This window comes from Buteo buteo, chromosome 28 (assembly GCF_964188355.1).
Source record: "Buteo buteo chromosome 28, bButBut1.hap1.1, whole genome shotgun sequence".
Lineage (NCBI taxonomy): Eukaryota > Metazoa > Chordata > Aves > Accipitriformes > Accipitridae > Buteo > Buteo buteo.
The window spans coordinates 2,977,912-3,004,126 of record NC_134198.1 but is presented as its reverse complement, the minus strand read 5'-3'; the positions used below and the strand labels follow the sequence as shown (position 1 = coordinate 3,004,126).

The 26,215-nt window shown below is 40.7% G+C and overlaps 1 protein-coding gene across 4 annotated transcripts in view; it reads right to left on the bottom strand.

Annotated features, from left to right (window-relative positions):
• SCAF11 (SR-related CTD associated factor 11) overlaps nucleotides 1-22,886 on the bottom strand; it is a 48,691-nt gene extending 25,805 nt beyond the window's left edge. Inside the window, exons 1-3 of one of the 4 annotated variants that reach the window (XM_075059172.1) lie at nucleotides 22,620-22,886; nucleotides 6,224-6,302; nucleotides 5,228-5,382 (exon numbers count right to left, since the gene is read on the bottom strand). In XM_075059172.1, coding sequence (XP_074915273.1) covers nucleotides 5,228-5,382; nucleotides 6,224-6,284 — 216 coding nt within the window. In that variant the 5' untranslated portion in view covers nucleotides 6,285-6,302; nucleotides 22,620-22,886. The remainder of the gene's footprint in view (nucleotides 1-5,227; nucleotides 5,383-6,223; nucleotides 6,303-22,619) is intronic. The other 3 variants (XM_075059171.1, XM_075059173.1, XM_075059174.1) reach the window with 3 other exon arrangements.
• Between the last annotated feature and the right edge of the window lie 3,329 nt (nucleotides 22,887-26,215).

The window sequence follows — 26,215 nt, the reverse complement described above, 5'->3', positions numbered from 1 at the left end:
CTTTAGGAAAGCACTATTTCTGACAAGGGATGTTAGGTTCTGGGTGTTTTTTGAAATCTCATTCATGGATAGTAAAGATACAGAGAGCAAAAGAACAGAGATTCTAGTTTCTACAGCAGATCAACCGGCTACCTAGTTATAATTCTAAACAGCTGTCTTCTCTCTATCTACATCATGCAGCTGGCTAGTCCTTAACTTCCAACCCCAAATTGCCATAAAGTGTTGACAAGTTCTATTGGAATGGTGGTAGTCTTTAGGAAAGGACAAAATGATTCACTATTTGTAAGGATCTGTGAATTCTGTGATGAGAAAGATACTGTGTCATTGTACTTCCTTTGACAATATATTATTGGAAGGATTGAAGTCAAAAACACACAGACTTTTGCACTGCACTTTAACAACATTAACTTTCATAAGTTGCTGCATGAAGGTACTTGATAAATCACAGAATCACAAAATGGTTAAGGTTGGAAGGGACCTCTGGAGGTCATCTTGTCCAACCGCCCTGCTTCAGCAGGGAAATATGCCAAGAACAACTGTATACCACGAAGACAAACATGTAATTTGAAAAAAGGTATCTAATGTCTAGATTTTTCTAAAAGAATTTGATTAATACAGCTTTTCCATGCAACAGTTCTCAGATGCATTATCTATGTATGCATTACCTTGCACACACTTGAACAAGAAGGGTTTTTATTGTTGTTATGGTTTTTAGGTTTAGTGCTTCTTTGAACACACTGCATATATGGTTCATGAATGTAATCTCAATCCTGCCACAGTGCTCTGTACTGCAGATCACTGTGGATCTTGTTGCCCCATGAGCTGATTCCTTCCTATATCCTTTAGGACAAAAGAAATCCAGATCAGAAAGAATACACATCAAGAATTCCAGTTACCACACAGGTAACTCTCTTTACCCTCAGAAGAATATACGTGTGCAATATACTCTGCATAATCAATGATCCAAACCTTATACCAGCACAAAGGAAATGACTATTCTAAGAACAGAATATCTGCTAGAAACATAATGCAAGACAGCTCTTTGTGCCAACTGCTTGGTTTTATTAAGTCAACCACTGATACTGCACAGGGCCTGCACGCATATGCCCCAATACTTTGGGGAATTTACAGCTGAACATACTCTACTTTCACATCCTCCAGATGAGGAAAAGTGAACAGGGGAAACCAAAAAATGAGATCAACCAAGGTGCAGGGACTGAGAGATAAAAGCTTAGTAGGGGAGGGTCACTGAAATCAATCTCTTACACAGTCCTTGTGATAATGCAGACAATACACTGCCTCTTTTCTTTAGCACTCTTCTCTCATGATGGTTCATAAGAGGAATTAATAGAAGAGCAAGGATAGAAACCTCCAGTATATTTATTAGCACTCTGAAGAACACAAGGGAAGTTAAAAACCCTACATTAATCAAGAGTAAATACTTACCTCCTCTAAGTTAAGATTGTTTTCTTTGAACAGAATACAAAAAAGTAGAGAGTTTTCCTCTAATGCATGCAAGCAAGATACTATTGCTGCTAAAGCAGTTTCTTAGCTGAGGTGGTTTTGGCTACTTCGCATATCTGCTTGTGATAGATACCTAGTTAACCTCCCTTCACATCAGCTATACTTAAATGTTTTCACAACTTATTATTATAAACTAGAACACATGTGCTTGCCAACTGAAATAAAAAAATATAAGCATACCAGAAAAACAATGTTAAAAAAATTATAGTTTTGACCCAACTAGTTTTAATCTACTAGTGGTATTACAGACAAGAGAAACACCTAATGTAATTACTACCTTTGGTATAACACAACAGTACCGATGGTGTTTGAAGACTCTAGATAAGGATTTTTTTGTTGTTGGTCGGTCCCCTGTGCCTTTTTTTTTTTCCCCTAGACACAGGGCAATAGCCAAAGCTCCCTCTTTGTTATTTTGGGCAGAATAATGTTATCATGTACATGTTCTTTATACTGAAAGCAACCCTTCACTTACACTGTCCTTCAGCACTCCCATGGAAGGAAGGGTGTATCCAATAACCCCAGCTCCAGATTTAGTGCCTTTTAGTTTTTATGATCTTCCAACACAGCCTCACTGAAATACAAAGTCTCAAGCTTGAAAGTCTCCATTCCTAAATTACACAGTGTCAGTTTACAGAAGCAGTTGATAGCTAGCACAGGCTGAGTGACATTTACGTTAATCTTCGCATGCCTACTGAAAACAGTCCCCAACAGTCTGCCTGCCCAGTACTGCCCAGCAATTCTTGGGAGAGCACTGGTTAGCACGGCCACAGGCACACAAGATGACAGTCTAATAGTATAGGAAAGTTTAATAGTGTAGGCCACTGAATTTAGTGCACAGTGATGCTCTCAGGTGCCGCAATTAACTACAGTAAACACATCCCTTAAAATGTTCTTCTCTCTTTGGCTATTTAAAAAAAAGTTAATTGAAAGACTAGTCTGTTAGTGATTCTGGTCTCCCCCTCATTTTTCTTTTAGGAGTTGGACACCTTTCCTCAAAGGGAAAGAAAATACAGCACTGACTGAACTGTAACGTTACTTAATTCTGAAACTAAATGCTCAGATTTAGCCATTAGGATCTAATATATTAGATGTTCTGTGGCAAATTTCCTATTCCGTTTTAGTCCTTCATGGAATGAACCAGAAGATACTCACTTAAAAGCAATTTTTATATATTGCTTTTAAGTGCATCTCTGTCTACCTATATTGCCTCTCTCCTTAAAAAGTGAGATCTTCAAAGTGTTATGGCTGCTGCTTGCAGACAGAAAACCTGCTGGTACAGGACACTTAACTGCAGCTGCAATGTTGAAAATCTCCCATAGATAGAAGAGGGAGCAGAATGGTAAACAAACTCTTACCATCTGCCTAAACTACCCTGGTTTTAATTAGAATCTACACAGTTATATATAAAAGCCATAAACTCTCAGAAGAACAATGAATACGTACAATTTGAAAACAAGAGTTTAAAGTAGTAGTTGCTCCTGTTACATTTTAAAGTCCAGATGCAACACAGAAAGATAGAGGAAATATCCAGCTTGAACACAGACTGCTGGCAAAGCCTTTAAGTGTATGGAGCATAACTGTAGATACACAAAAGAGCACTTCAAGTAATGTGAACATTAGGCTTTTTTTTTTTTTTTTTAAGATTTAGCACAATGATCTTATTCTCAATTTTGTTATTCTTCAGCATTTAAACAGGAAAACAGCGGTTTTAAAACCAGTTTATTTATACCAAATAAAAATACTTCATCTTTAAACAGAATCTGGTAGCATATTTTTTAAAGAGCAGACAACTTCTATACCTTCATTATTTAGAGTGACTTAAATTTGACTACTTGTCAATTATTTAGTTTTCATTAGTTATGATCAACCAAGAACTAGCAGAGAAAGCTAAACCTTATGCAACACTTCTCAAAGAACAAAAACATTTACTTACTAAATATTAATAGTGGACACAAAAACCACATGGCATCAGCATGCTTCAAATGGCCACGTGCTTATAATATGTTTCTATCATTCCAAACTATAAAACCTCATCTGCTTCTCACAGCTGAAGCCTCTGAACAGCTGTCAGCCAATTTTCAACACCTTTCCCCCCACCCCTTTAACTTTTAATTAAAACTACTAGATTAGGCAATGGAGTTTCATGAACTCAACAGGTCCAACTGTCATGTAACCTCAGACAAGGAAGACTGGCTGGTTTTACCCATCAGATGTCACTAATGGAAAGAAGCAGAAGCCTTACACAGCTTTAAAAACAACCCCCCACCATCACAGCTACTTCACCTGTAAACTTTTAAAAGCAGAAGTTGCTTTTATTCTATTTGGATAGTACTTCACACACACACAAAAAAATTATTGACATGACAAGAAAAATGTCATATCATTCATTTGCCTCTCTAAAACCAGAAATTTTTCCTTCCTCATTGGGCTTAAAAGCATCTTTGTTAAACAATGTGAACAAACTCAAATCCAGCAGCAAGCCCTCCATCTACTGTACTGCCTCCCCGTGCATGTCACTATTTATTGCCTTTCAGCTGTCATTGTAACAACCAGCTAAGGAAGTCAGGATAAAATTGTGGATGAGAATTTCCTGTTCCCTTATAAATAAAAGCACTGCAATTAATCATTTGCAGAACAGAAAATCTGGCAACAGGAGAATTAGTTTATTATCTGGTTTGTGAATCTAAAGCAAGTTTCATCTAATAACCTTTTTTAATATTTTTTTATGTTACTGTCTGTCTTTAGTAATAAATAACATAAAAATTGAGTTAAAAATATAGTAAGTAAAAAAACATAAATAAGTATATTGTAGATACACATACATATGATACCAACCTTCTAAAGGATATACAGAAATCAAAATTATCATTTACTTGAAAAGAAAGTTATTGCAAGGAAACCAGGTAGTGGTCTCTACTACAATGAGCAACCAATTCAAGTGCACAGAATCAGGACAAAAAGCAGCATCTCATTTGAATACCCTCCCAATACAGTATAAAGCAATTCTAATTTGGTGTTTTATATGGACAATTGAAAAAAGTTACAGGAAAGGTAAAGATACCAAAGACTTAATGCAATGATTACAGGACATATGTGAGGAAAAAGGGACTAAACAGAACAAGATCATCAAGAATTTGTTCAACAAGTCATTTTTCTTTAAGGTTCCAGAACTATTTACAAAGGTATTGACATAGATCAAATAACATCCGTAATTAAAATGAAAATTTTAAATTCAGAATAGCACTAAGCCTTTTAGCTGAATTCTCTTTAGAGTTAGAAAAGAAAGGTTTTATCAGACTCATTTTGTAGACTAACATGAAAGCATATTGTTCTCATCCCTGAGAGCTGACAGTATGACTAACAGCATAAGGGATAACAAAGTAAGATTAAGCTAATGACACTGCAGTATTACAACATGTACATAATACTGTCTGATCTTCCAAACAGCCAACACCATTTTTTTACTGATCCTTAATCTCTAGTAACCATTAGTAAAGTCAGGTTGTCTAGTGAAAGAAAACACAAAGTACTTTATTGCACTAAGGAGAAAGTTTCCTATGATCTATTTATAAACTGGTCATTGAAACATGTCTGTGCAAAGTCAGAATGCATAACTTATTTTCTTAAAAAAAAATAATCTGTAGGTATTAGATACAGCAGATTCCACCAAAAAATAAACAAACACTTTGGTTCTCAGTCTTACCTCAGCCCATTTAAGAATGCAAGTCAGGCAGAAGGTATGACTGCAGTTCTCAGGAAAACCAATCTCTTGTTCTAGAAGGCAGTTCAGACAGATGGGGCATGTGTCACCGTCGTATAATAAAGTAGAACAGGAACAGCTTTCTTCATTTTCTTCACCTGGTATTATTAACATTGACACTTAGAATTTTTTGACAGTTTTTGAAACAAAGTCCTTCCAGATTTGAATAAAGTGGCAATAAGATACCATTTTCTGTAGTTAAAAGCAAGTTAATAATTTTCAGGTCTAATGCAGTCAAGACACTGGCCAGAGCAGTAGTTAAAAGATGTATTTCAGGTAAAAAATACTACGCAACGTATTTCATAGACTACTGTACCAATATTTGCCATTAAAACAAAGGAAAGTTAGCTCTAGTGCTACTTAAATAAAGAAAGCATCACACAGTGTTTCCTATTGGTCATGTAGTCATTTAGACATTGTTCTCCCGAGTTCTTTCTCCTCGGATGTTTGCACACCCTCTCCATGAAATAAATTACACCAGCATATTCTATATTCATTATCCTACATACACATGGTCTACCTTTATTTTAGTTTTCCACACTTAGAATTATTTTAATCTGAACATCCTCAAATATTTACCTAATCATGTACATTAAATAAAAAATGCTCCCGATTTTGTTAAAGTTAGAAATTGTTTTCAGAATATAAAAGGCAAGAACTTATCTTCAAGGAATTTTACTCTAAATTAATTATTTGTTCTGAATAACAATTGCTATCTCAATTTTTGTTCTGCTACTAGAAGTCAACAAGTGAAAACCAGAAGAGACAGGAAAGGATTTGGGGACCCTGAAGAAAAATATTATGCTGAGACAGTGGATATGTTTACACAACTTCTTTCAAAACTAGCAGCATATTATTGAGAGAGCAAATGTTAAATCTGACCTTCACAGCTTGAACCCGAGTAATATACTTGAGTATTTTCACACACACAGACTTTACCTTCCATGCCTTCATGCTTCTGACCCTCAGTATCTTGAATACATTGCTTTCTGTTCTTCATCTTCTTACAAAATGTAGTCTGGAAAACACAGACACAGTTTGCACAGTTCTTTTAGATTGCAACTTGAAAATAAAAATGACCACTATGGATTTAATGAGCGCTCTCCATTTCATTATACTGCTGTAGAGTAGAAACACATGACATTAAGAGTTATAGATCATTTACAGTCTGTTTGCAATTTATGAGCATCATTAACGCTGTCTAGCAACTGATACTTCCAACTTGAAAATCGTTTTTGTCCAACAAATGCAAAGTTTTTGCAGTGTTTTAAGACCACCAATGGTGCTTTTATTTTTAAAAGTTAAATGCATTGCTAAGTTTCTATGCAAACCACCCCACATAACACTGCAGTAACTAACATCTGCAAATTGCCCTTCACAAATGGTTGAAGCAACAAAATTAAACACACAAACACCAGAAGATTTAGCTGCTTTCCAAATCCAGCATCACTGTAGTAGCGGCAAGTGAGAAGAATGAAAGTGGCATACATTTGCTTGCTTCTTGCTTTTGTCACACAATTAGAACTACCAGCACTCGGAAAAAAAATGCACAGAAAGTTGTATCATCAAACAAGGGGACAGGTCACAAGCACAGGTGCAGTGGGGTATCACGAATGGGGAGGATGTACCTTTTCACTGTTCTGCAAAGGAGCAGTACGAAATAAGAGTAACAGAGAATATCTTTGTGATCCGCATCACATAGGTTGAAAAGAATTTGATCTCGCATAAGAAACAGTAAGCATATGTTCTTTGGAGGCCTACCTACTACACACAGAACGAAACACACTTGAAAACAACAACAAAAAAGTATCTACACCAAGGACTGAACCTCCTGCATTTCAAACTCCTGTAGTCACAGCAGAGATGGTATAAGCACTTAAAGCTCCAACCCAACAGCCCTAGAGGGACCAGCAGTTTTCTTCAGAACTATATAAAGCTTTAAAAATTATTATTATTTAAAAGGAAAAATTAAAACTTCACAAGAAGATATTAAAGAATTCAGAAATTACCAAGATCTGCTACTTAAGCATTTAAATCTGAAGCAAACCAACTGTTTCGAACCCCTTACTCTTTAATGCCTTTGCTAGAAAAAAGCAGCAGGACAGAGCCAACAATGCCACAACCACACTCCTTGACTGAACTTTCTTCTATTTTACTTACAAACTACACTGGTTTCCCTTTACCACCTGGATATCCAGGAGGTGGAGAGATAGAATTTGCCTCCCCAAACTTCTCTTCTGATCAAGTCTTTATTGCTTGATCTTGGCAGCAGGGAGTGTTTTAACGATCATGTCTTTTTACTGAGAAAAGAAACGCTGCCGCAGATACCCATCACATAACACACTTCTCGCTTTTTTAGGTAATCCAAGAAAGCAGGACTCTGATCTGTGAGTCTTGAACACAGTTCATTAAAGAAATGGTCAAAACTGTGAAACTAATTAGAAATCTGTAATTAGAATTCTAAATGGCTTCAATGTTCTCATTAGAAACTACTTTTTAATCCCCCCAAAGGAACATGTGAATCAAGTCAACTGAGGGTGGGGGAAAGGGAAGGGAAAAGGAAACAAAAAATCTAGCTATAAGGGAATTTTCCCCCTACAATGCTATCCTATTTTGATTAAAAAAAATAAAAAAAGACTTAAAAAGATATCATTAGGATAAATGCCATCAACTGTAGAGCAGTTACTAGCACTAATCTTAATTCAGACTGTTGCAGTGAATGCTGTAAGTTGTATACAAGTTCTGTTACTCAAACCACCACTGACCAGACCACCACCTATTATCTTTTGCAGACTACGCAAGATGAAACCCAATAAAAGCCAAAGTGCTACTTTAAAATTTAATGCCTTAAATAAAGCAAAATCTGCATCAAATTAGGGCAAGCAAGACCATCAAAGACACATTTGAACTTAAAATATGAGATCAAGGTCTGTTGTTTTCACTCTGATTTGCAAGAGGACTTAAGTGGCTTTGGTCCCCAAAAGCTTAAATCATGCAGTGGTGTGTGGTATACATGTTTTTATATATAAAACATAAGAACATTCCTTCCGCTCTATGTCTTAACAAAACCTCAGCAATGCTTCACAGAAGCAGAAAAATCCACAAACTGTGCTCAAATCTCTCTCAACCCTAAAAGTCCCAGGACACATCACAGCTGAGACCACTTAAAGACAAGATTAAGAATTCTGCACTCTGCATCCATCCACAGAAAAGGTTTTAAATAGACATAATCTAGACACCAAATTGTAACATAAGCAGTAGCTGTAGAGTTCATGTTTATTATAAGAGGTCTTGAGTTCGCTAAGGCAGACTGCAGAAAGAGAACCCATAGAAGCTCTTTAGATTCCAATGTTGCCGCCCCCCGCTCCCCCAAAAAGTAACCTTTTCTCCATTGTACTCTCTCTAGACACAAAGACATCCCAGAAATTCTTGCACAGTTACAAAAATTAGAAAAACAGAGTTCCTAAAATGTTGACAGAACGTCAGTAAATCCAAGATGTGCAGCAACTGAAAACATTTATGCAGTGTTACATCGTTCTTCTCACAAGCCTATTATTTAAACAGGTATCGAGTGCCACTAATGCATTTCACAGATCACTTTGCACAGCACACCTTTTTGCCAGTTTGACATTGTGCGTTTCTCAATGCAGCACAGGACTTCAATACTACTGAAATAGAAATATTTATAAATAAGAGACATCAAATTTTACATATTATTTAACAAAGTAACTTTGGAAAGACTGTTTTCTCCACTATTTTAAAAGGGCCATCACAGGCACTGGAATAGCGGAACAGTTTAACACTAAAGATTGATGTTAAATTTATAAAATTAAAAACAGAGTTAGGAAGAAAGAATGTAGTTGTTTAGGAGGACTAGACAGCACAGAAAACAGAACTCTTATTTGTCCCAAAACATGACATAGTCCTTTAGATTCTTCTAAACTTTAAGAAGATTTGAAAGTATTTCCCAGACTTTTTCATTCCAGCTGCATGCCATACAAGAAATCTGTAGTCTTGGCTGGGAGGAGACAGTGAAAGAAGTGAGATCAATTTTTTTTGGTCATTCTCCCAGTTACTAAGTTGTATGAGCTCACATGAAGATCATATTATGTCCATATCCGTGGCGAATCATGTCCGATCAGACTAATATGTATCTGAAGAATGCTAATATCCGAAGAGTACTTCTACCAAATTCCAATGACTCATGACCAACACGTCATACGTTTAGTTACGATCATTCACTTGTTGATGTGAAACATTAGAAATACCTCAAGACCTACACATGCAAGGCATCTGACAAGACAGCAACAAGCACTATACTATGTTAGTGCTGACACCCCCCCATCACTCTATAGATAAAATATTTTCCAAGAATGCCTGAAGGCAGCAAAGCATTTCAGCCAAGATGGTCGTTTCCTGATGCTTCTAAGTTTTCAATGGAATTACTTTGCAAGAGAAATACCTTATTTAATTTCAGATCTGGGATAAAGGGAAGAATTAAAGTGAAAACGGTGAACAAGGACACTACCACAAGTACACCCTCTGTTATATTTAAAGGAGTTAAACATTTAAGTTTCTAAGTTGTTGTTTGAAGGAAATTCCTGTTCTTGTCTTCATGGAAGGCAGAAGCCAAAGACATTTGCCAACAAAAGTGCTTAAATGAAGTTAATTGTAGAACCTGGGAATATATTCATCACTGTCTGTCTAAGGAATGTAGCTTCATGATGTACTTAACTCCACAAAGCAGAAGACAGCAGACTGATAAAAGTGCCATTTACACAATCTTCTGTATCGCAAAAATTTAAGTATGATTTACCTTTTTTATTTGCACAAATTATTCATACAGTTCACAACCTAAAAATACAGATGTACTTCAATGCTAATTCACTGTACATGCAGAAAGAAAAAACTTAAGTCTGTTCAAAGTCACGTAACTGAATTTCCTATTGAACTAAAATCTACATTAAAATCTGAAAATTAAATAGACAGAGGAAAATCATCTGATGAAAATCTGTAGCAGTCTAATTATGCAACACATGAAATAAGCACATCTCCTTTTTGACTAATGACAAGACAAAGTCTTTACAAGCTTTCTTTATGTCCTGTAAATAAAACGCAACAGCTAAATACACTCTTCCTCCAATGCATTAATGGTCCAGGGACCTATCTACACAGAAGTACACTTGTTCAATTGGAAAGGGGGGTGGAAATCAAGAACACATGCAACAAGATCTCCAGTAAGCAAGTGCAAAATGATGTACAAGACTGGCTAATTCTTGTTCCCTTAACAGACTTAACTTAGGAAACATTTGTAATTAACATTTCAACTTCTTAGACATATGTTGCATCAATACTTATAGGAGAGCCTTATTTTGACTATTGTGTTTCTATTAAAAATATTTTCTCTTCTTTTAAAAAAGATTTGTGGCACTCTATTAGTTGTGTTTTGATTTCTTTACTAACTCAAGAAACAATCAGCTTCAAAACTGAAACAAGTCAGCCATGCATTCAGTTTACAGAAACTATTTCCTTAATACAACTACAGTAACATCCTTTACTCCCATCAAATTTTTTGGCAGCAATAAGTAGGACTCTGCCCCATGCATTTTCATGGTTTTTAAGAAACCTTGGAAGGAGGTTTAAGACTCTCCCTCAGCAAGAATGTTCTTATCGAAAACAGATCTTGATAATTAGCTGAATTTACAAAACCAGATTTTTTTTAGTAATTAATGGCGGAACACTGAGTGTCCTCTGGAGTTCCCCATATGGGCTTACCATAACCTCTGGACCATTACGGGGCAAATGCTGCTGATGAAAATTTTGGAAACTTTTGCCGAAAGTCCTGTGCTATCTTGGGAGATGGGTTGAGGTAACATTTAATATTTCCAATGGCAGCTGAACATTTGAAAAGCTTTTTACCTACTTTTATCGCCAAGTCTAATGCAACACATACTCCAAGAAAAGAAAAGAAAAGAAAAGACACTATTGGGTAGTCGCAAAAATACATCAAGAACCTTCACAGTTCTTTTTACCTGGAAAAACTTTTAATTTGTCTGAAAAACCTGGAAGGTAGACTTGCTTCAAGTGACAATTCAGTAGTGTTGTTTGCCCTCCAATAAATGAGGGCTAAACTGAGGATCTGGAAGCACTTATCCTGGATTTGCTCCTTTGTGTAGTAAAATCTCATGGCCCAGAACATTAGTGAGAAGAGAACCAACAGGCACACTCAAAAGAGGGCTTTTAAAGTGAATCTTTATTCTTTGTATGCTCAAATTGCACCTTGTCTGCATTCTCAAATGGAATGCCACAGAACCAACAAAGATGAAGAGAAAGAAAGAGACCAGTGCTATGCTTTGGGGAACAGAAAGAGAAACCTTTTTCTATAGGTGGTTTAAGCCTATTCATGTAGATCCAGTGTCTTGGAAAGAATCAGTGCTATTCAGGCAAGGAGACACTGCTGATTTAAAGACTCTTTCCAGACGCTCTAAGGATGCAATTACCCAAGAGAGCTAATCTAATCTAACAGCTTGCTGCCACCAAAAGAAGCAGCTCTGTTTCTCACCACTAGTGATGGTGAGCAGACTCAGCTAAGAGCCACACATGTGCCAAAGAAATTGCAAGCGACAGAATGGGGGAGGGAAGACATAAAATGGGATCACCCCTTTTGGCAATGGCAAGGTGCTAGAATAGCCAAGACTTTGTTGTCAAACTTCCCCCCTTCAAGGACATAGCAGTACCTAGATTACCTGCCAAGTCCATAAAAACACAGGGTAAAGTCACAGGAGAAAACTGTCAAAGCCAAATGGCTAGAATTATACCATCCTAAACAGTACACTCCCTTCTGCCGACCTGCCCCTACCCTACACAAAAGAAAAAAAAACAAACCAAAACAAACCACCACAGTGGATATCCTCCTCAGGACTTCTTTTCCCACACTCTAGCAGCAACACACTGACAAGCACACGTACATTGCAGATGCTGTGGCTACAGCTATGTCCCTGCTAGATTCAACGCTTCCATTTTTGTGGCCCCCTCAACAATGACAAACTGAATAGCAGCTGTGGACACTCAACACTCACATCCAGTCAGCACTCACAGAAGTATACAGGACAACATCACAACTGCCTCCTAAGAAAGGAAGGCACACACAACTCAATGGAAATGTGCAAATACAGCTTGAGGAACTGCTGCAGTGGATCAGATGCAGCGATTATCATCTAGTAACCTGTCTGACCATCTGAAGAGCCAAGAGTTTCAAGGAAGATTTAGAACCTTACAGTGGACAAACACACAAGGTAATCTCCTTCCTGTATAAAGCTTAGAATCATAAACTGGCTCAAAAACTCCCATCCAGACCTCTTCATGTTAAGTCAAGGGAGTAGGCAGTGCTCCTCACTGAAGTTTAACAAAAGAGCACCTGCAAGACATCAGGGCAGTAAGAAATGTAATTTTATAAGACCTCACATACTTGGGAATACTCTATAAACTGTGGGGGACACACCATGTCTTTTACAGAATGTTACATGTTGAAGTCTGCTACAAATCAGACTGAACTCCAGCATCTAGCATTTAAAACACTTCAGTTTACTGGGCAGTATAAGAAGGTAGCCAAACAATGTCAGCAGTACCATTTCATGTATCCGTGCCTTGACAAGTCATGCTGATCCACAAGATTCTCTAGTGTTCTACTATTACTAACAGTAACTGAAGAATACTTCATTCATCACAGGTTATTCAGAAGTGTAAGCGTGAATGACGATGTTCTAGCTCTACTTAGAAAAGTCACTATCCAAAAAAGCTTCAGTACAACACAGAATTAAACCAGACAGGCTACCAACTTGAAAAAAAGGGTAACCTATCACAAAACTTGTACTTTGCTGTTAATACCTATAACAACAGCATGGCACCAATTTAATGCTCTTAAGTAAGAGTTATTATCAGAGCCAAAAGAACCCAAAACCCAACAGATTTACGCATATGAGAGACTGAAGATAGTCACAAAGTTAGTATCACCAACAGGCATCTATTAAGGAACTTCCCATATCTCTCTGTACTGGGAAATTCACACGTGGGACAAGCATCCCTTCACCTCAGAATCCCAGTCATGCAGCTGGCCCCCTGATTTACCAGCCTTCATGATCCTTTCTTTCCCAAAGTAACCAGTTCTCATTGGTTTTTACCTAGTAACAAAGAAAAATAAGGATGTAGGTTACAGAAGAACCATTAGTGCTGGAAAACAAGCGCTTAACAAAACAACAAACTTGAGAATCTTGTGCTAAAATTCAACTGATAATAAAGCTATCAGTCTTCAACAAAATTCCAAACCCCAGCCCAAGAACCATCTGAAAGAGTGAGCCATTTTATCAGTCTTAAGTAGTAGATAACTCAAGACAACACAAGGCACCAAGGTTTGTAAAACAGTTATATCACCCGTCCTCCTCCGAAGATGACACGCATGCAAAGGGCGATTTGCTTGTCAGAATCAGGAGCATCCACACAACTACTGGCACAATCCACATAAAGACTGATACTTCCACAAACCAGAAATAGTACAATGTTTGACCTAAACAGTTAAAGCATCAAAAGGATATTAATTCTCTTTGTTAAAAACACACTGAAGAAAGTCTCCCTGTGTACATCGGTTCTCACCATGCTATCACGTAAGGCTGAGCCCCATTTTCTGAGGAAGCTCATGAAGAGGTGAACCAAAGCTGATTACCAGCTTGCGCAGCAGTTAGCAGCTTTTAGACATGACAAATCTGAGTTTGGTACTGAACTACAGTTACCTTACTGGCACTGATGGGTAATTATCTACAGAAGGCAAATTTCATTTCTTTCTGCACTGTCAACCATAAAATGCTTTGTTCCACTAGGATAGGTGGCAGAAGTTTAGGATGTCTCCTGAACTCATTTTAAGGGCTCATACCGAGTAAGCAGCAATGAGAAATTGTACTTCAGCAGATTCCTCCACAAGTCAATCTAAATCAATTATCCCTCCAGCATTTTCAGTATCTGCCAGCAGCTGTGAGGTTAACTCATCAGACCACATGATATTACATGACAAAGTATAGCGAAGTGACAGCTCTGTACTATTAGCACATTCAGGGTACCCACTGACAATCAAGATGGCCCAGTGCTTTGGCAAATTCAATCTGCAGACTGAGAACCAGATGAAGCTAAACTTGGTAGTTAACCGGCAGGGAAAGCACACTTTGAGGAGTTAGTTGTCATACTGGGCAGTCTCATTTGATTCAGAGTATATATTCACAGCTGATCAATCTAACCTGTAATTTAAAGCTATGCTTGCATCCCTACTGGCTCTTCAGTGACATTTCTCAAGCTTGTGAGAAAACCCCTTTCCACTCTGCCAGAGGACAAACTAGTTACTCAGGCCTCTGTCAGCTCTTGACAATACAAAAGCAGTGACGACAGAGCCACGTAGTTTCCTTACGCGCTGAACTGCAGCAGTTTTGCAGGGTAGCTCCTCAGTAAGGCTGCCACTCATAACACTGCTTTCCAAAGATGTTCTGAATTACACAAGACAATCCCAGACCTGATCTTTACAGAAGTGCATGGCTGGGTCCATGACAGCCGTAAGAAATAACACTCATTGGAGCCACGGTTAACTCCTCCAGGAAAAAACCACTTCATTTATACAGAAGACAGGATGAATAGAACCTTCTAAAGACTGATACAAGATGATGAAAGGTATATTCACATAAATTAAAAGGCTACCAATTTTGCTTTCCAAACCAGTATTTTCAATAGAAGGCAATATGCACTGTGCTGCTGTTTCACACGTGCATGTGTATGATAAGGCTCCCAACACAAGAAGCACCATACCACAACCACCGCCGCAGGGAGAACATGCATGTATGCCAGGTGCTAAGTCATGCTGTTCCATATACTGCTGATAAAACACTGAAGAACCATTGTGATTAACATAATACAAAGAAATATGAAAGAGAAAACAGCGTACATAACATTCTCCCACAAAATGTACAATTCAGCACTTAGGTGTTTCTTCTAAGTAGTTTGTGACTAAACTGGGTGAAATTGAGACTTACAAATAACAGGAACTAATTAGGGATTAGGTACTATTGTCATGGTGCACATGGTTCAAGCAACTAAATCAAATCAGCATAAACTCATGACCTTGCCTTCCGCTGCTGAGGGTCCTCAGTCACATGCATACTTTTGCAGCTGGAAGGGATAACATTACATACCAAAGTCAGCAAAAATGGCTCAGCCATTTCCAAGAACACTTAAAAAAAAAAAAGTACTTTTTTCTAGCCACTTGGAAGCACTAGTATTTTCATGCTTTCCACCAAAGAGCAGACATTTGGCAGTGGGTCACTGAGATCAAGACCATGCTTTCCTCACAAGCAACCCTTCCAAATCTAGCCATGCCACAGATCTGGGAAAAAAAGTTTGCATTCACTCAAGAAATCTTTGCTAGTCATTGCATTTAATTTTTTTCCCATAAACTGCATCTGTGCTTAGCATAGACTAATAATTGGAAGTTCCTATCCCATTGCTACACTGCACATGCAACATTCCCACAAGATGAATGAGCATACTTCAGCCAGTGCTATGGCAACACAGCAGGACTTGTTGCAATCACTTCTCTGACACTAAAGAAACTAGGAAGACCATCTTTATTTTTCTTAATACCATCCTAAACATGCCCAAATAGCTGGACTTAAACACCAGGGATGCGAGAGCTGAACCGAAAGAGCTTGCAAAGACAGAAGTAGAAAAGCTAAGACCTTTTAACAGTGGAAGGAAAAAATGATGGGCAAAACTGATGGAGTAAGACTGAACTCAGATTAAGCATTACTGCTCAGGGGCAGCAGCAATGGCAAGAAACACATTTAAGATGCAAAACATTAATGGGGCAACAAAACCAGAGTGGTAGGTGATTAGAAAAGTATGTTGAGCCAAAGAAAAAAGGGCAGAACCCAGCAAAGAAAGAAGTAGCATGCAATTGTCCAATTACAGACTACCATTTCTTCTCTCACCTACATCACGGTAGTGTTATTTCTCAGCTTCTGAATGTTGAACCCCTGCAAACTAAAGGGCATCCCTCTAACAAAACTTATGTAATGTATAGGCTCCCCTATAATTTTATGGATTTACTTAAATGGAAAAAATGCGCTATAGAAGATTGCATAGAACTATACACACACACTTGATAAAAATACACTGAATTTGAGTCCTCTATTAAAAGCATGCTGTTCCTTCATTTTATGCATCATATCAAGAGTTTAGCGATATGACATGTTCTTTTGGTATTAAAAAAATGTGTTTCCATAAAAAGTAATTTCAGCTTACATGTAAAATATACAGACACTGGTACAAAAACAAACAAAAGAAAGAAAATAACATAGCCATGCCTCTGAGGCATACTCTTTTAAAAAAACCACTAGATGAAAGCTATGGTGTCAAAAACATGGTCCTCAAACTTCTTTTGACTTTGAGTAACTCTTTCATAAGCTCAGGTCAAATACCCACACTAACCTCTTACAAATCTCAGACAAAAAGAAATGCTGTATTTTTGGAAAATGGTGGAAACAAAGAGTTTGCAAAGCATTTATGATAACTGAAATAATTTTAAGTGTAACTGTATTTAGCACAAAATCTCCTACAATATTTGTAGAATAACAATGCACTAGACATCAGTTTAGAAGTAGTAGATAGATGGGGAGTAAGCAGCTTCAATTACTGTTGATCTTGCTTTCACAGCCCTTAATCAGCGATAACTTTCCAGATAGCTAAAATAAAGCTAGAAAACCATGGCCAGGAATGGAAGACATGAGAGAAGGTTTCCTTAACACCAATAGCAACACACAGAAGGTAACAGAAACTATTAACCACAGAAGAGGGAAGAGCCAGATCTGAGCTTGCAAATACAATATGAACTCCATCACCTTTCCTTTCCACTTACGAAGAGAATCTATAATAGAAAAACATGCTAACCACCATTTTGGGTTACTTTCACCATACAGATGGCATCAAGAAATCACCTATAACAAAACAGTACTTTGCTGTGAATTCTTACGTAACGAACCTAGTTTTTGTTACAACTGATTATTCTACCTCATTGCTAAGCTTCAAAAGAACTTAAGCTTCCCACATCAACAATACCAGGCGCTCCTTACAATGATGAACCCCACTCTCATTCAAAGTTTCTTGCCAGAGTAACCACCACAAAATAACCGCTGGTACCAACTGACAGATCCAAGAGTTGTGTAAGGTGCCTTTCTTGCTTAGGCTAATAAAACTAGATCTGAAAAATCACAACTGCATAGGTTTAGAGAGAATATACTTCACCTTCATTGTTACAGGTATCTTTATTTGGTAACATCTCTAAAACCAAAACTCCAATGAACTCAAGGTAGTCCTAACTGACTGCTTTTCTCCAGCTGTTTCAGAGGACTTCCAATTGCTTTTTGTTACACCTATCCATCTACAGGGGTCGCTACTTTTTACATCACAAGTAACAAACTAAGAATGCTTAAAAAAAAAAAAAAAGCAAAACTGCGTACCAAAAGCGCTTATTCAGTGGCTGTGTAGAAGGCAGGGAAGAACTTCATTGTCCCTCTTAGGCCCAGAATTGCTGAAGTCATTTGCTCTGGATAGTGAGCAGTCCAGTCAAATTCTACCTTAAAACTCAAGTTTTGAATATCAGACAGCTCAGTTTCAGGTAAGGGTCTTCATCTCTTTTGTGGCACACCAAGAAAGGTAGAAGTTTTCACTGCTGCAGTTTTGGCCTGTGTTGCTGTCTAAAGGTACGGACATACATGAAGACTTCTATCAGATACTGATCCCGTGGAATTTCACATTCCATATTCCTGCTGGCAGTCTAATAAAAGCCAGGTAGTGAGTAGAGAGACAACAAGTGTTAACTCGCTTGACGTTTTCAAGCAATTTCATACTAGCTTGGAAAAGTTCCAAACATCATTAAATGCATCACTCAGGTTTACTCACAGATAGTACCTTTGAAGGCAGATCACAGTTAAGCAGTACCTACAGACCTAATAACAGAGGAACAAAGATTGCATTTTAATGGGAGTTCACCAATCCCTAAATAAAAACTGCATTAAGACAGACATTATTATTAGTGCCTATTAGAAAAAGTAATCAGATACTGCAATTTTCCACAGTATTAGGCTTTAGAAAACAGCTTCTGGAAGACATATTTCTTCTTCTTCCCAATTCTCTCTACATATTCATTCTTTTTTCATATTCTTTTTTTTTTTAAAAAAAATATTTACATACACACATGTGAAATAATCTTGGAAAGTTAAGAAGAAATACCACTGACCACAGAACCATAAAATTAAAATGTTACTTTTTCATGTTCGCTGTGATGAAGTATTTTTGAGTTAAAATTCAAATTTTATGTTCTCATGGAGAAGAAAAAGAGTAATACTACTGTTTCATCAAGACAATTTGTGAGACAGCATTACTTAATAATAAAAAATGAATGAATGAAAATACTCATTTTAGCACAACACACACAAATATAAGGCATAGATACACATATGCCTACAGGTGTGTCTGTGTGTATGTATATATATGTATTTGTTACCTGCATAAATGCATTTTATATGCAGTTTATTTTAATCTTGCCTACTTATACATAATTAAACGCAGTATTTTGATCATCTTTCTCCAAGTCAGTTAACTATTTCCCCAGCCTAGAAGTGACAACTTCCACATTTGGTTAAATTTCATTTGTTTCTCCAACTAAAAGTCTTAGGAAAGCTACCTGATGTGCCATAAAAATAAGATGTAGGAAAGCTGAATGTTTCTAAAAGTTAGAAGCAACTTCCTCAGCACTTTTTTTTTTCTTTTTTAAACTCCTGACAGAGAAAAACTACTTGTTGAATCTGGCTTGGCCACTGAAGTACAGATTATACACACTCAACCTCTGCGAGCCCTTCAAATGCGGTCACTGTGCCTTTGATGCTCCACCAGACCCAGATGCAGAGGTAGGTGATGGACAACTGTTCGGGACAGCAGAGCTGCAGCTTTAAGGAACAGAAAGGCTCTCACCTTCCACCTTCCAGCAGCTACAGTCCTCCATTTGTTATTTCATGACTGCAGCTAACTTCCTACACAAAGAATCATCTTATTCAAGTGGTTCAAGGTACCAAAACTAAGCAACTTTCAAACCCGAAACAGAGATGTTCACGGCTTTCTGCTTGTAAACTGTGCCCATATCCTCAACTATTGGGTAAAAAGAGAACAAACACTTGGGGAAGAGGAGATACAACGTCACTGCACTCCTATCCTCTCAGATCAAGGTCACCGCCCTTTCAGACCAAGGTGGACTAGCACATACAGGTGAAACAACACGTGCCCACACTGCTGAAAAGCCATGAACCAGCCCTTGATTTGAAGTGCCCTAAAGAATATGCACATTAGACACCTCTGGTATTTATGACTACAGAAGAAGGGTTAGGGTATAAATCTGTTTAACACCATACCTCTAACTTCCAAACAAAGGCAAAAAAATTGGGTGATGTTGAGATTTCAGAAATCTACTCTAATCTTAAATGGTTTAGCAGATTAACTGTAACCATTTCAGAATTCATTCAGACAAATTGATAACAACGGTCAACAGCACTGAATAATCAGTTTAGCTATCAGCAGGAACTGGACGGCATGTTTTTGTTACTATTTACCAGAAGGATGTTTTTTCTCCCTCACCTTAGATTGCTGGCAAAGAAAATCCCAACACTGAACAGTGAGTGGACTGACAGACGGCCAGGCTTCAAGAATTTTGGTGTAGGGATGGCAAGTCAGTCCATCAAACTTTTTCCAGCAGTGTTTTTGCCCATTATTATTGTGCACGTTTAAATATAGCATTAATTGAAATAGAATCACCCTTTAATTACTGCATAAAAGTAGTAAACTTTAAATAACTTCTTTGCACAGGTTTTTTTAGTACTCAGGACAGTGGAAAACTGAGAAGATTCTGCAAAGAATCCCTGTAACAGGGAAGAAAACCCCTGACAACACGTTTGTAACTAGAGCAGAACCATCATGTATCATGAGCAGAACCACCTACAGGTTTTATAAAACCAGGGGCTAGAGGTCATGCATCAACTGTGTCAAACTACAGTCGGTCAAAAGCACAAAGAAACTCTTTATCACCTGGATGTTTCAAAACTGATAGCTGAATAACTGGCGAATAAGATAAACTTACATCTCCTTGTTAAGTCAAACTCAAAGCACTATAAATTCACATTCAAAAAAACTCACCAAATTCCTGGGGAAGCATTCCCAATCTTAACCGTAATCTGAATACAAGACAAACTAGTGAACCCAGGTTTATCGCTATTAGAGAAGGTCTGAAATAGTTCTCTTTCAAACACATTTGGAAGAGAGAGATTTACACACACACACACACACACCCTCCCCGCTCCCCCCCCAGCCCCAAGGCCACAAAGCTGTTGTCTGTTCTGCTTATTCACAAGCAGACTTTAAGGCAAGTGGAACATGAAAGAAAATGGATGTATTTCTTATTTGGGCCATTTATCACTTTGGAAACTGACACATCAGCAAATGTAAACTACTGAAAGGAAAGCTCAAAAGATTTAATGTTTTCTAAATAGTCTCCTCCCCCCCCCCCCCCCCCACTATTTCTCTTCTTATCTGATGAAAGCAGAACAACAAACACCATATTCCTAGAAATGCTAAAGGAAACATTTGGAGTAGTACTTGGGATCATTTCCAAGTCTTTTCCATGTCTCAGAAGAGGATGCTATCCATTTTTTTTTTATTCTTGCGAATCTCTAAATACAGCTTTCCAGTTAAAAAGAGATATGGATTACCATGCATAATCAACCAAGTAAGAGCGAATTTTTGTCGCCCTGTCATTTCATTTAAGAAGCCTACTACTTATTTCTGCTAAGATCAAAAGAAAACATGATAAAATTACTAAAGACTTCCCCCATTCTTCTTCTCCCATGTGTAAAAGAGTCTGAATGCCCACATAGTAAAACTCTAAGTTAGACTACACTTCTCTTAAAACTACGATTCCCCACAAGAAAATCAAAAGCCCCCTGATACATTAGTGATATACGAACATAACATGAGACACTAAGTTAGCCAGATCTCCCTTTAAGGTTACCGAAGCCGTAAAAAAAGCTGTAAAATTACAATCTTAAAATAGCTGTTCAATAATCACGGGCATTCCAATCCACTATATAATTGCTACTAAGATGTGAGCAGCCTTAACCATCTTGTGACGTTTTAGATAAACAATTCTTCGCCAACAGTACCTAGTTACTCATAGTAAACAAACAATAACTACCTGGCCTTTCCCTCTGTTATCTGATCCTCCCTGAAAATTTAAAATTAATTACTAGTCTCAAATAAAAACACTGTGAGAGAAAGGGGACCAATTTCAGTCCTGCTAAAAGCGTTTTGAAGTGATAAACGTGGAGATAGCCTGTCACAGACAAGTTACATTTGGGGCTCCGGCTAATAATATTCTTTAATACTCATCAAAGGGGGAAAAAAAAAAAAAGAAAATAATTAGGACACCATGTACTCTAAAACACAAGAAGAACTGGAGAGTCTCTCGCTGGCTTGATAACCGTGTCGCTTCCAGGCTCCAGCGTTACTCCCCACAACTTCCCCGACGTTCCCGAGTCAGTCGCGATTCCACGACAGCACAAAAGCAGAGCCGGGCTTTGAAGTTGAGCCTCTCCGTGCGACTTCCTCCGCGACTCCAAAGTCTTCTTCCAGGAGTAACTCCTGCTCCCCGGAGCCGCTCTCCCGGCAAACGCTGCCGCTCCCGGGAAGCGGAGGGACCCTCCTCCTCCTCCCCCCACCCCCCCCACCCGGGACCGGGATCTTTGTTCAGGCCAGCCCCACGGCGGGGAGGTCCCCGCGCCAACCCCGCTCACGGATCACCGGGCAGGGCTTGCTCCTGCTCCTCCCGTTCTGCCTTCACAAAAGCTTTCGGCGCCGAAGGGGGCCGGCGGTCTCCTGCCCACGGCGGATCGCCCCGGCCGCCCCCCTTTGTTTCCCCTCTCGCCCCGGGAGGCGAGACGAGGCGGGCCCCCCCCCCCCCGCACCCCGCCGCGGCCTGTCACGGCGGCCGAGCGCCGGCACCGGGCCGGCGAGAGGAGGGGAGCGGGGGGAAACCCCAGGCCGGAGCCGGCGGCAAACGGAGCGGAGCACCGGAGGCCGGCGGGCCCCGAGCGGAGGCGAAGGCCCCGGCCAGAGCGGGACGACGGCGGCGGCGGCAGCGCCCGCCTCCCCTCCCTCCCCTCCGTCCCTCGTCCGGGAACGGCGCCGAGCCCTTCTCCCTCACCTCACGGCAACCGCCCGCCCCAACCGCCGGTGCGCGTCTCTTCACCTGGCGCCACGGCGTCCCCCTCACGCCGTCACCACACGTAAGCGGAGGCTCCGGTTCCCCCGCACCCTCCCGCTGCCGTCTCCGCTGCTACCGAAGGAGCGTCCGTCCGGGCGGGAGAGCGGACCGGACCGGGCCGGGGCTCGGCGGGTGCCCCCGCTTAGCGGCCGCCGGGCCACATGTCCGGGAGTGCGCGGTCGGCCGGCGGCGGCCGCTGGGGGGCGCTGTTCTGCCGCCTTCCGCCGCGGGGCGGGGAGGAAGGCGGTGGCGTGGCGGGCGGGCGGCGCAGCTCGCCAGCGAGTCGCTTCCAAACCGTCCCGCGCCGCGCATTGTGGGATAGGTCCTCCAGCGCCGGCTTGAAAAGGGAAGGGAGGGGCGGGGGGGGGGGAAGTGGCCAGAGGGCGACGGGAGGGAGGGGAGGGCACGTGACCCGAGGAGCCAATGGGACGAGGGCGGGCGGGCGCGTGGGGCCGGGGCGGGCGGGGCCGGGCCGCGCGCCGCGGGCGGGGGGCGCCCCCTGGTGGCGGCGCGGCGGCAGGGCGCGGCCCGGGGGCCGTGACGTCGTCTGACCGCGACCGCCCCCCCCCCCCAAATTTTTTCTTTTTTTTTTTTTTTAAATAATTATTTTAATCAAATTAGACGAAAGGAGCTTTGGGCGGAGGCCCGTGACGGCGGGAGCGCGACCCGCTGGAGACAGGCAGTGGGGGCTGTACGCGGCCGGCCTAGGCCGCGCCTGGGCCCCTTGCCCGCCGCGATGGCGGCCGCGGCCGTGAGCGGGGCGAGAGGCCGGAGCGGGCCGAGGGCCCCGGCAGCCGCCCTTGAGCGCTGGCGGAGGGGTGCAGGGCTTTCGGCTGCGTCCCCGGCACCGTCGCCGCGGGTGCGCTGTGAGGCAGGGGCTCTGCCCGCAGAGGCGGAGCGCCGAACCCTCAGGGTGAACCACCCCCCCCAGGGCAACGCGCCCCGCCGTGGCAGCCAACGGCAGGGAAAGGGGGAACCAGCTACCCCAAATACTACGCGGGCTTGGTTGTCTCCTCGCGTCCAGAACGAAGTTGTCGCGGCCTGAGGTGGAGTAAGAAGGGTGTCCGCCTCAGTCTGCCGAGAATGATGATACCTTATTAGTTGCCACGATGACTGACAGGCTATTAATTTAGGATTAACTCAGAACTTGAGTTAAGTAAGAGCAGCCTGTGGGGACAGCGTGTGAGAAGTCACAGGAAGAAAGGAAAAGACTGGATTCGTTAGCAGCAGGCTGCAGGGAAATGTAGTAAGAAGCAAGACTATAGCCATAGGTTGGAAAGCACAGGCTTAGGAACGGAGATGAAATGTTTAAGGTAAGTCTGACTTTAAAGTTATTAAAGTTAACAGACTCCCCAAATCTTCAGTGGGATCATCTGAAGAAAGGAATAAGCAGGTTCGAATGTTGGGATTAAAGAAAGCCCTGTTACAAAGTAAGAGAGGTGACTTTCGGTGCTGTGGTTTGAATAGACGGAAGTCTTGAATGACCACTAGCGCAAGAAACTGAAGCAATTAAGAAGGGAGAACGATAGCAGAAAAACAGCTGTGTGTTTGACTAGCCGACCATGGAGGTAAGGTTTTGTTGCAAGGAGGGCATACTATACAGAGCTGCTGTATGTTATTATTTGTTACTGTTGAGTCTTTTAATTAAAATGACTACTCAAGACTCACAGATGCCTTAGTATTCACTATTTCTGTCACAAGTCATGAACACATTGCTGTCATCTACTCAGGCTGCACAGGTCACGTTGCGCAGAAGAGCCAGGCAAGCCGAAGAGAAGTGTCTGTGGGAGAGAGGAATGCAGGGAGCAACACTCATCACTTCTGAGGTGCTGTCTGTACTTTTGTTTGATCCTCTGTATGCCTTATGTCCATTCCAGCACTGGCCTTTATAGCTACTCAGACAACTTCAAGATATGCAGTAGCAGAACGGCTTTGGCCCTTTCTTGTCCACCTTTTGAGATGGGCATGTACCATACACTGTTTATGACGGAGAGAAAAGTCTGGGATTTCACTGCTGCAGCTCTAGCAAACATGTCTTGAGTTTTCCTATGTGTACATGAAGTTCCAGCCCACAGAGGTTTCCAGTCCAACCAGGGCTGAAGGACAGTGCTGTCCAGTTGGATGGCTGCTCCCAGAACCAGCCCGTCAAGGGTGAGCGGTCAGTCAGTTATGTCAAAGGAGGAAGACAGCATGAGATGTAGCTCCTTCTGTCTGCTCTGTGCCTGGTGAAAGGAGGAGTGAGGAGTTCAGGTTTTGTACAGGGATATAGAAGTAGGGGGTCATGAACTCCTGATTTCCTCTGCAAACCCTATGCCGTAGGCACATTCATAAATTTATTGGGCTCCACTCATTCATGTACCCTTTAGTGTTTTTCTCAAAAATCAAGAAGGGAGGGTGGTTTGGCCTGAAGTGATATATGAAATATCATCGGGAATTGAGGTGAAGATGGTAGGAAAAGAGGCATTAGACTGGGACAAAATTTATACAAATGGTTACGGAAATAATTTGTTACAATTTCTGGATTAGTGGGTGAGTTGGGAGCACCAGCCAGTTTCATTGAAAGGAGAATCTTGCTTTCAAAATCTTATGATTTGGGAGCCAAGCTTGTGATTTTTGACATTTGATTTTTTTTTCCCCCATGCTTCAGGATGGTAAAAACATAAAATCTTTAGTCTGTTTTTACATGTTCTAAAGTCTTTAGCTTCTTCAAGTGTTCTTCAAGTGACTGATAGCAGAGGTTGTCCTTAGTCAAGGTGGACACCACAACCCATAAATCCTCTGCAGGTGAAAGATAGGACTAGTGAAGGCAGTTACTATTGCCTGTTGTCTTTTGTAGCTAGGCCTAAGTAGGACTGTTTCTTCATTCTCCAGCTAGCTTCAGAATGTTCTACTCAAAGATCGTGAGTAAACCCCAAGCTGTAAGAGGCACTTGATTTTTAGTAGTACTTTGGAGGCCCTTTGTGTGTGCCCTGTCTTTTGTTTGAGGGATGCACTCTGCCCACATTTTCAGAGTTTCCCGTCAGCCACGAGAGCCGTAACCTTCCCTGAAGCTGAGCCTCTTGCTGACTTGTGTGTCTCTCAGGAGGGCAGCGTTGTGTGAAAGCAGAAGCAGAGCCGTATTCGTGGCACAGCTGTGAGGACAGGTAGAAGCCAGATGTGCCAGAGGAAAGCTGGAAGACACGCAGGGAGAACGGTGTGAATGAGGGCATGGTCATCTGGAATGGGGAGCAACAGGGAGTGTGAGACTAGAAATAAGAGTGGTGTTAGGGGGAGGGAGAGAGAGAAATGATGGCAGAACAGACTTGAGAGATTTATATGATAATATGATTTATATGAGATAATGATTTTATATGATTTATATGAGATAATATGGTAGAGCGTAGGAGGGGAGGTGGTGGGTGAAGAAATCGGGGATGAGTCAGGACATGGTAAAGAGTGGGACTCCTGGAGGACAAAACGGTAGTTATCCGTGAATGCAGAAATTAGGATTGGCATAGATCACAGAGCGGGAGATGAAGATACTTGTGTATTTGTGC